At 43.7% G+C, this 11,039-nt stretch overlaps 1 protein-coding gene across 1 annotated transcript; it reads left to right on the forward strand.

Annotated features, from left to right (window-relative positions):
• Window positions 1-3,105: 3,105 nt before the first annotated feature.
• CAD1 (MAC/Perforin domain-containing protein) lies at window positions 3,106-9,052 on the forward strand. The gene is made up of 6 exons (XM_048708338.2): window positions 3,106-3,580; window positions 3,781-4,019; window positions 4,152-4,347; window positions 4,676-4,859; window positions 5,258-5,421; window positions 8,198-9,052. Exons 1-6 carry the CDS (start codon window positions 3,305-3,307, stop codon window positions 8,795-8,797), a joined length of 1,659 nt encoding a protein of 552 aa, XP_048564295.1. The 5' UTR covers window positions 3,106-3,304; the 3' UTR covers window positions 8,798-9,052.
• Window positions 9,053-11,039: the final 1,987 nt, after the last annotated feature.

Raw genomic sequence — 11,039 nt, forward strand, 5'->3', positions numbered from 1 at the left:
AAGGAATTCATATTTCACAAGAGAACCAAACACATCAAGAGGCGCTTCAATTCCATCCGTGATCAAGTCAAGGAGGGAGACATAGAGATTTGCAAAATACATATGGATCTGAATGTTGCAGACCCGTTGACTAAGCCTCTCTCTAGAACAAAACATGATCAGCACCAAGACTCCATGGGTGTTAGAATCATTACTATGTAATCTAGATTATTGACTCTAGTGCAAGTGGGAGACTGAAGGAAATATGCCCTAGAGGCAATAATAAAGTTGTTATTTATATTTCCTTATATCATGATAAATGTTTATTATTCATGCTAGAATTGTATTAACCAGAAACTTAGTACATGTGTGAATACATAGACAAACAGAGTGTCCCTAGCATGCCTCTACTTGACTAGCTCGTTAATCAAAGATGGTTAAGTTTCCTGACCATAGACATGTGTTGTCATTTGATGAACGGGATCACATCATTAGAGAATGATGTGATGGACAAGACCCATCCGTTAACTTAGCATTATGATCGATTAGTTTTATTGCTATTGCTTTCATCATGACTTGTACATGTTCCTCTGACTATGAGATTATGCAACTCCCGAATACCGGAGGAACACCTTGTGTGCCATCAAACGTCACAACGTAACTGGGTGATTATAAAGATGCTATACAGGTGTCTTCGATGGTTTTTGTTGAGTTGGCATAGATCGAGATTAGGATTTGTCACTCCGAGTATCGGAGAGGTATCTCTGGGCCCTCTCGGTAATGCACATCACTATAAGCCTTGCAAGCAATGTGATTAATGAGTTAGTTATGGGATGATACATTGTGGAACGAGTAAAGAGACTTGCCGGTAACGATATTGAACTAGGTATGATTATACCGACGATAGAATCTCGGGGAAGTAACATACCGATGACAAAGGGAACAACGTATGTTGTTATGCGGTTTGACCGATAAAGATCTTCGTAGAATATGTAGGAGCCAATATGAGCATCCAGGTTCCGCTATTGGTTATTGACCGGAGATTTGTCTCGGTCATGTCTACATAGTTCTCGGACCCTGCGGGTCCACACGCTTAACGTTCGATGATGATTTGTATTATGAGTTATGTGATTTGATGACCGAAGTTTGTTCGGAGTCCCAGATGAGATCACGGACATAATGAGGAGTCTCAAAATGGTCGAGACATAAAGAATGATATATTGGACGACGTTATTCGGACACCGGATAAGTTCCGAGAGGTACCAGATAACTATCGGAGTGCCGGAGGGTTATCGGAACCCCCGGGGGAAACTAATGGGCCTTCACGGGCCTTAGTGGAGATAGAGAAGGGCCGCAAGGGGCTGGACGCCCCCCCTTGGCGGTCCGAATTGGACTAGGGGAAGTGGGGCCCTTTCCTTTCCCTCTCCCTCTCCCTTCCTTCTCCCCCCTTCCACCAAGTGGAATCCTACTAGGACTTGGAGTCCTAGTAGGAATCCTCTCTCTGGCGCGCCCTACAGGGGCCGGTCGGCCTCCCCCTCTCCTCCTTTATATACGGAGGCAGGAGGGCACCCTAGAACAGACAATATCAATTGTCTTAGCCATGTGCGGTGCCCCCTCCACAGTTTACCACCTCGGTCATATCGTCGTAGTGCTTAAGCGAAGCCTTGCGCCGGTAACTTCATCATCACCGTCGCCACGCCGTCGTGCTGACGGAACTCTCCCTCGTCCTCAACTGGATCAAGAGCTCGAGGGACGTCATCGTACTGAACGTGTGCTGAATACGGAGGTGCCGTACGTTCGGTGCTAGGATCAGTTGGATCGCGAAGACGTTCGACTACATCAACCGCGTTACTAAACGCTTCCGCTTTCGGTCTATGAGGGTACGTGGACACACTCTCCCCTCTCGTTGCTTTGCATCACCTAGATAGATCTTGCGCGATCATAGGAATTTTTTTGAAATACTGCGTTCCCCAACACCTATTGCCCTTCCGATGAAGCGTGAGTAGTTTACCTCAGACCTACGCGTCCATAGCTAGTAGCTAGATGGCTTCTCTCTCTTTGATTCTCAATACAATGTTCTTATCGATGTTCTTGGGGATCTATCAGATGTATCAAGTCATGTTTTAGTATTAGATACATCAGTATCTAAACGAATCTAAGACAAGAATTTTGGGACGGAGGGAGTATAAGTTTTTGTAGAGATTCCACTATGAACTACTACTCCCTCTGTTCCTAAATATAAGTCTTTGTAGGGATCCCAATATGGACTACATGCAGATCAAAATGAGTGAATCTACACTCTAAAATGCATCTATATACATTCATATGTGGTTCATAGTGAAATCTGTACAAAGACTTATATTTATAAACGAAGGAGGCACATACGAAGCAAAATGAGTGAATCTACAGTCTAAAATGAATCTATATACATCCGTATGTGGTCTATAGTGAAGTCTCTACAAAGACTTATATTTAGAAACAGAGAGAGTACTTATGAAAAGCATTAGTCCAACACCATATATGTTGGCATGAATTATCAAAATCACCTAGGGAGCAAATGTGATTTCAGTTGACTTTCGTCCTTGGTGATCATATCCGGGTGCCGTATCCTTGTCAAATTGTAACTTTGTAAATTTTGGAATTTCTGTCCACCGTTAAAAGGACAAATAGTCATCCTATTTTTAAAAGCCATAGTTACCCTCTTTCTAGAGATCGTGAAACAATTTCCAGAAGTTTGACCATTTCTTATTAGAAGATTATTAATTAATCTCAGCAACACTAAAACAAAAGGAGCTGCACTTAATTCCACGTGTTGTTTGTGCGGAGTAATTCCAATCAATACAGAAAGTCAAACCGCCTTTTCAACGGCATGCGTTCCCGTTTTCAACCGCCCAAAGGGGACACCGGCATGACAACATTGAAGACGTGCTTCGAAATGGACTAATTAAATACCGATAATCAAGAGAAGAAACGAAGAAAGAGAAATGAAAAATTGGAAAAAGAAATCCAGTCAAAGCAGACTACCCCCAGGCAGGCAGCGTCGCCATCTCCCTCAGCTGCCTTGCTCCGTAGAAACCGTGTCCCCCTCTCCCTCCCCCCCCTCCCTCCCTCCCTCCCCGATCGACAGCAATAGCGGCGGTCAAAAGCCTCTCCTGCGACGACCCCTCCAACCCCCGTCCGTGTCTTCTCCCCCCCCCTCCCGCAGTCTCCACGAAGGAGCAGCGCAGGCGCCGGAGCGGCCTCTTCTCCTCTGGTTGCCGCGGCCAAGCTGAGTCGCCACGGATCTCGCGGCGGCGGCGGAGAAGGGGGAGCGCTGGAGGGGCCCATGAGCCTCGCCGGCTCCGCCCTGGAGGCGGCCCTGCAGGCGGTGGGGCGCGGCCTCGACGCCGCCGGCGACCACCGCCTGCTCTACTGCAAGGGCGCCGGGAGGCTCGTGGCGCTCGACGAGGCCCGCGCGCGGGACCTGCCCATCGGCGGCGGCGTCCTCTGCGGCGTGCCCCCCGACGTCGAGGTAGAGGCCTACCGCGGCAACCCCGAGCGCAGCCGCCCGCCCCCTCCTGGTGCCGCCCCCGACGAGCCCTTCGTCTGCAGCTTCGACAAGGTGAGGGAGGTGCTCAGGACCGGAGTCCCGATTTTGGGGCGTTTGAGCAGATCGTGCACGCATATACTACATCATGCCTTCTTCTCTTCTGGGTGTACTGTGATGCAAATCTGCTGTTATGCAAATCGTACTACACATGTTAGGCTTCGTGGCCGTTCCCTTCACTGTCTCTGACATTGGCACCACCATTTATCGTGCAGATGGCGGAGCATTTCAACAGGAAGGCGAGCTTGCTGGAAACAGTCCCGCTGGGTTCCTTCAACTCGCTCTTCAGCTTTACTGGTTCTTGGAAGAATGATGCGGCCGCGACAAAGGCCCTTGCAGTTGATGGCTATTCTGTTCCGCTATATAGAGTTAAAATAACTAGTGATGAACTGGTTCTACAAGAGAGTGTAAAGCGCGCAATTCCATATACTTGGGATCCACCAGCATTGGCTAGGTCAGTAGGTAATCTTCTCCATTGACCCTGCTCTCAGGGTCAGTTTTACATTTGGCTGTCCTACATGACTTTTTGCATATTACCTGCCCTTATCATACAATAACAAGGTGCCCTTGTCTCATTTCTGCTCAGCTTTATTGAGAATTACGGCACACACATTATTACTTCTGTAATGGTTGGTGGTAAGGATGAAGTATACATAAAGCAGCATTCCTCATCCCAATTGTCTGAAATGGAGTTCAGAAATTATGTCAGAGAAATTGGGAACGAGAGGTTCTCAGATGTGGAGAACAAGTCAAATGCACCCCCCATCAATTATAGCGAAAAGGTTAGTCAGTTCATAGCGTAAAAAATGATCTTAAATTTTGGGACGGAGGGAGTACCTTGTTAATTGCAAGTGTTGATAATAATATCAATAGGAAATTGGACATTCTCAATGTATGCACCTTGAGGGTGGTGTCAGTTTACAAGATGCCATTACATAGCGTCTATTTATTTGACTCGTCTTTGAAAACGGCCTAAAGTATCACCAGTAGGAAATTAGCTACTTTGAACTGTCACACATGTTCAATTCGAAAAAAAACTATAATAACATATGTGATATGTGTACTGCACCTCTTACTGTAAGCAAATCCTAATTCCAGTCCCATATACAGGACATGACAGTAATCTTCAGAAGGAGGGGAGGTTGCGATCTTGTTCAGAATTCTGTTGAGTGGATAAAAACTGTTTCGTCAGCACCAGATGTCATAGGCATGACATTTCTCCCTATTGTTTCACTCGTCGATGATATACCTGGGAAGAAGCACATTGCTCGTGCCATTGATCTATACTTGACATGTAAGACATGCACCTGATTCCTTTTTTGGACTATCCTCAAAGTCCATTTGCCGTAAACCTGAGCTGTTGTTTTAAATTATATTGCTATCTATATATTATAGTAGCAGAGTCTCTGCACAGTTCTTCTATTTGGAGTATGTATTGAAAAGTATGTTTAGTAACGGTGATGTATTCATGATCAAGATAGACATATCTTTCCTAAAGTCAGAATGTCAATCATGATTAAATCAGTAGCTCAATACAGTAGTATAGCTATTGAATGATTAGAATCTGGAGAAATTTTTTCCTATGTCTACCAAAGAGTTGGGTAGTTGTCCTTGCTATTTCCTGCTGTGATTAAACATTATCATATTACATGGTATCTTTTCAATGATGTTTGCATATTTTTTTTACTCCAGACAAACCTCCAATTGAAGAGTTACAATACTTCTTAGATTTCCAAGTTCCACTAGTTTGGGCTCCAGTACCACTGGGTATTGCTGGACAAAATAGAAAAGAGCCTGTGTGCCCGTCACTTCAGTTCAGCTTGATGGGCCCAAAGCTATTTGTTAGCACAGAACAGGTAAATGCTGCTCTCGGGTTTAAATACATGTTTATGATAATTTCCCTTTAGCTATTTTAGTTTTACCATTGATAGGTCAATTTAGCGCCCCTTACTAGACCCTGTCATTAGACAAAAGAGAAGCAAACACCATTTTGCTGTAGGATTAACAATAATTTACTTGGGATGCGACGAAGCGTTCATATTTTGTAATCCAGTTCAATTGATCAAGCCATATGGAACACATTCTTGTGTTTGGTTGCGTGAAGAAATGGAACCTACTGATTCTAGAGAAGGGAATATACCCCATATATGCAGAATGTGCTCCAAATCGGTGGAACCAAATAGCTCCTCACTCAAATCACGCGGACCCTCTATATGCGGAACGTGCTAGTTCCTTCAAATCAGGGGAACCGATCGATTCCTTGCTCAAATCACGCGCATGTGACACCCAACTCTCACCGCATAAAAGGAAAAAAAACCTATAGCCTCTCTCTCTCCAGGCCTCTCTCCCCTTGTCATCTCGTGGCAGCGGGCCTAGGCTGCGGCGGCCCGTTAGGAAACGCCCAAGACGCGGTGACGGTAAGGGGAAGGGGGCGGTGGCTTGTTGGGAAGCGAAGCAGCAACACCGACTGCTGGGCGATGGCCGATTGGTAGGCGGAGCCGTGGCGGCAAACAGGGGCGAGTGGCGGAGTTGGAAGGCGGAGGCGCTACACTGCAGCTCTGGCCGATTTTTTTGCTTGTCAGCATCCTTTTCTTGAGTGTTAACCTCAGCTCCCAGTCTGGAGCGGTGGCTGAGGTAGAGTTCTGAACTTTGGCTGCTCTATCAGAGCTAGAATTCTGAACTTTGCAGCACAGGAAAAGCGGTGTAATATACCATTTTTCAAACTCTAGCTAAGTATAGTAGTTATTGTTTAAGCTAGGATTTTTTAACGCCTAGAATAAAATTGAGCTTTTTATTTTCTTTATTGCATTTTTTTTCACCGGGCCATGTCAAGTGGAAATGCTCTAGGTCTTGAACTATATTTGACTTGGGCTCATATCTATCTTCTAGTCAAAATCCAGCCCACTTGTCATCCTCATTTGGTCCGGTTATCCAAACCTACCCCGACTCGGACTCGGAACCAATACCAACACCCCATACTTGCCAAACCTTCTTATCCCTGTGCCAAGACGTCTCCTCCGGAAGCTTCTCTTAGGCGACCTAAACCAACCCAAGTGGTTTCGGATTCGTTCACCACTGTTGGATTCGAGCAGGACAAAACTTACTCCGTATCCAATCCTAACCGACCTAGAGCAGCCCCAACCGACCTAGAACCCCTCCTACCTCCCAAGACTCCAAAACCACAAATCCATAGCTTCCGAGCAGCAGAAAACTATTATGTACCGTTGAAGACGGTCCGACCGTTGAAGTGCTGCACGATTGAGTCCTCATCACTCCCGTAAAGTTGCATGACGATCTGACGGTGCAATCTTAAGTGACGACCAAATAACTTTACGGGATTGCGCCGTCACTTAAGATTGCACTGTCGGGCCGTTGTGAAACTTAGTGGTGAGGACTCGGTCCTGCAGCACTTCAACGGCCTCGTCTACAATGGTGGGGTCGTCGAGGAGATGATTGAGTCGCCAAGAACAAAGAGATTGCATAAGAGTTTTCTGCTGCCTTGCGAAACTCGTCTGATCAACTTTGGTGGTGACTTGGGGTGGCTCGGAAGCTGTGGATTCGTGATTTTGGAGTCTTGGGTATATATATATATATATATATAGGGGTTCTAGGTCGGTTAGGATTGGATATGGAGTAGGGTTCTCCTCCTACTCGAATACAGCGGTGGTGAATGAATCCGAAACAACCTGGGTTGGTTAACCACTTGGAGGTAAGGAGACGTCTTGACGCAGGGATAAGGAGGTTTGGCAAGGTATGGGGTGTTGGTCTTGAGTCTGAGTTGGTTTGGATCACCGTATCAAATGAAGGATGATAAATGGGCTGGATCTTGATTAGAAGATAGATCTGCAAGTCAAATATAGTCACTTCCACTTGACATGTCCTGGTGAAAAGAAAATGCAATAAAGAATTTATTTTATTCTAGGGAAAGAAATTCCTAGCTCTAGAGTTTGAAAAGTGGTATGTTACAAGCGGACTCATAGTATGGTTTCTGTACTAGTTAACTTCAGAAATATTTGTGTATAAAATAAAGTTATGCATAATGATATAAAAAATTCCAAGGAAAATGAGTCTTGGCTATTTTTGCTTGATGTGTATGTGGGTTGATGATTTTTGACCTATATATGAGTCTTGTTAAATAGGAAGCAATGTGAATTATTTGTTTGACATCATATCCTTGTATAGTTGTTATGCTTGTGACTGTATTTGTAACTTATTTATGCTATAAATACAATTGAAATATTATGAAGAATTTGAATAATTTGTTGCTAAAAATACAAAGAGCTATCTTATTCATATTATATATATGCACATGAGATGATGAGAGGTATTCTCACCACTCCTACACAAGAGATGAGTTGAACGAAATGCATTCTATTTCATCTCGCCAATGAAATACTGTAAGATAACCATTCTACTCCACCGGATTGCCCCCAACCAAATATAGGAACAACCCATTCCAGTGGAATGGAACCAGGACATTCCATTCCACTTTGTTCCTGAACCAAACACGCCCTAAGGGACCACCGCCTATGTTGGGAGTCCTATTTGGTGACATTATGGAATATACTTTATAAGATGATAAACTACGCAGAACAATCTAATTCAAGCTAATTTCCAATGGAATACATGCAGGTATCTGTTGGGCGTCGACCAATCACTGGCCTGAGGCTGTGCTTGGAAGGAACAAAACAGAACCGTCTGGCTATTCATTTGCAGCACCTTGGCTCGTTACCAAAGATATTTCTACCTCACTGGGACTCGCATATCACGATCGGGCCACCAAAATGGCAAGGGCCTGAAGAGCAGGATAGCCGATGGTTCGAACCAATCAAGTGGAAGAATTTTGCTCATGTCAGCACTGCGCCCATAGAGTACACCGAAACAAATATCACGGATCTGTCTGGCGTTTATATTGTCACGGGAGCACAGTTAGGAGTGTGGGATTTTGGTGCAAAGAGCGTGCTCCACCTTAAACTTTTGTTCTCCAGAGTTCCTGGGTGCACAATCAGGAGATCAGTGTGGGACCACAGTCCAAGTTCTGCGATGCATAGAACAGATGAAGCTTCATCGTCCTCAAGCGACAATGCTAAACTTGTGAAGATTGTCGACATGACAGAGACATTGAAGGGTCCGCAAGACGCACCTGGCCACTGGCTGGTGACAGGAGCAAAATTAGGCGTGGAGAAGGGCAGGATTATTGTGCGTGCAAAATACTCCTTATTGAACTATTGACCAAAGTGTTGAGAGCATTCATTCATTCGCTCTGCTATGGAGCACCATGTTTAAAGATAGCATTGTTCTTTTGTTCATGTATGGTACTGTATGTAACATGTCGGAATCATGCTTCTTGCGTTGATGCTATGAGCGAAGTAGCATGGACAACTTTTTTTGTCCAGTTCAAAAATATTTGATCTGGCCCTGGTCATTTCTTTCAAAGTCATCTTAACGCGCCAATGGAATTTAATGTATATTGTGAATTTTGCATCAGCGATATTGTTGCTTGCTTTGTGGTGATCTGATTTCAATGTTGTGTTTAAAAGAGTACTACCTCCGTCCTGATTTATTGGTTTCCTTCGCATTTTATGTTAAATTTTGATCTTAGATTTAACTAACAAAATATTAATGCATGTAACCAAAAATAATATCATTGAAAACTAGGTTCAAATACGAATCTAATGATATAATTTTTGGTGACATGCATTATTATTTTTTAGTTAAATCTGTGGTTAACGTTTGGCACAAAATACAAAAGAAACTAATAAATCAGGACAGAGGTACTATTTGATTGAGCACTCTGGATGGAAAGATAAGGGCATCTCCAGCAGTGACCCTCAAATTGCCCATATCCGTCTGGATAGAGCAGTTTGTATTTACTGTATCACTAAACTCCCTGTATCACTAAGCTCCTTAGGGGTAAAAGGCCTCAATTAATTGAGGTGTCCAATTGAAATTGGGTCACCCGGTTTTGATAAGTCAACAATTTCTTAAAGCTCTCATTTAATTATTTTATATTATATACTATGCTTATTAATTTTTAAGTCCTCATAATTAATTGAGGTCTTCAGTTTAGAACCTGGTCACCTGATTTTAATCGGGTCAATAATTTTTTAAAGAGCTCTTCCATTTAATTATTTTAATTTATGGTATTCCTTAATTTTGAAGCTCTTTTATTCGATTGAGATATTCAATTTTCAATTTGGTTTCCGATTTTGATCAGGCCAATTATTTTTCAAATCAATCAACACCAACCGGCTAAAGAAATATATCAACCCCGAGCATGCTCCTACCACCTAGAAAAAAGAAGCGCGACCATGTGATAATACTATAGCACCAATATAGTACATGTAGTCACAGACACAGAAATTTACCCATAAAAGTATAAGTTGATTAGAGCATAACATAGAATCACACCATAAAAAACCCACCAAATAACCACATTACAAAAAAACATAAAACACAGTCCATCGTCGCCCCCATCTGCCATACTAAATATCGCATCAATTCCAAAATACAAGGGGTATTAGTTTTTTACAAGATCAAATTTCTTTAACTCTGACCAAGTTTAAAGCCAAAAATATCGACTCCATTTTTAAAACAAAGCAACTATTTTTTTAAAAAATCTTAACAACACCAACGGCGCAACAAAGCACGTCCAATCCTTCTAGTGAGAACTGATGTAACCCACTTTCTGCGCCAGGCCTTCTGCCAGTAGATTGAGAAATTAATTGCAGACGTAATCTGGCATGTCAGCTCTTCTGGTGGACATGGTGCCATGCTTCCAAATGTAACAAAAGGAAACCTTTCATATTTGCTGCTACTTTTGCTGTCCATTTGCAAATTAACAAACATTTCTCAACAGCGACTCCATTTAGCCTGTTCAAGCCGGGGGAATTTACCGAGTCGATCTAAATTCCCGATCCCTTGTGAGTCCTGACTTGTTGTTTCCGCAGGAGACAGGAACATTGTTGACGTCTCTGTGGGGAATGTGGAAGAATTGGGCGGTGACGCCGGCACTTGCTGGCAGGCAACCGGGCCGCTGCATGCGAAGCTGTGAACGAGCTGTTCTTTGGTTTCATCAGCTCCTGCAGTGCTGTGCATATGGCACGCAGTGCATATGCCACACATGACGTCATTTCAACTCTCTTAGAGAATGGCAACCCATAAATTTTCTCCTGCGTCCATTCACATTCACGGACATAGGACCAGTCCGCGGACATGGATGCAGGAGGATGCCATTCAATCGTAGCCGCATACATTTCAAACTCTTTTTTAACAAACCGGATAAAATTCGTGCAAACAAGGCCGGATTTCATATAAATCAGACCCATACTGTTACATTTTGGACATATTTCAACTAAAAAGGTAAAACTATGTGCACTTATAGTCGCGCGGAGCTTCACTACCACGGCATTATACACTACACTAGTCTACGGCCGGCTGCGACTTGTCTTTCCATGGCCGGCAGCCCGCTAAC

The sequence above is a fragment of the Triticum urartu genome, chromosome 3A, assembly GCF_056163025.1.
Source record: "Triticum urartu cultivar PI428250 chromosome 3A, HENAU_Tu73, whole genome shotgun sequence".
NCBI lineage: Eukaryota > Viridiplantae > Streptophyta > Magnoliopsida > Poales > Poaceae > Triticum > Triticum urartu.

Excerpts from the sequence above, each read along its gene's own strand:
- CAD1 (XM_048708338.2), top strand. The coding sequence starts at position 3,305 with ATGAGCCTCGCCGGCTCCGCCCTGGAGGCGGCCCTGCAGGCGGTGGGG. Across the intron at positions 4,020-4,151 it reads GATCCACCAGCATTGGCTAG|CTTTATTGAGAATTACGGCA; the intron begins GTCAGTAGGTAA and ends ATTTCTGCTCAG. Across the intron at positions 4,348-4,675 it reads CCATCAATTATAGCGAAAAG|GACATGACAGTAATCTTCAG; the intron begins GTTAGTCAGTTC and ends TCCCATATACAG.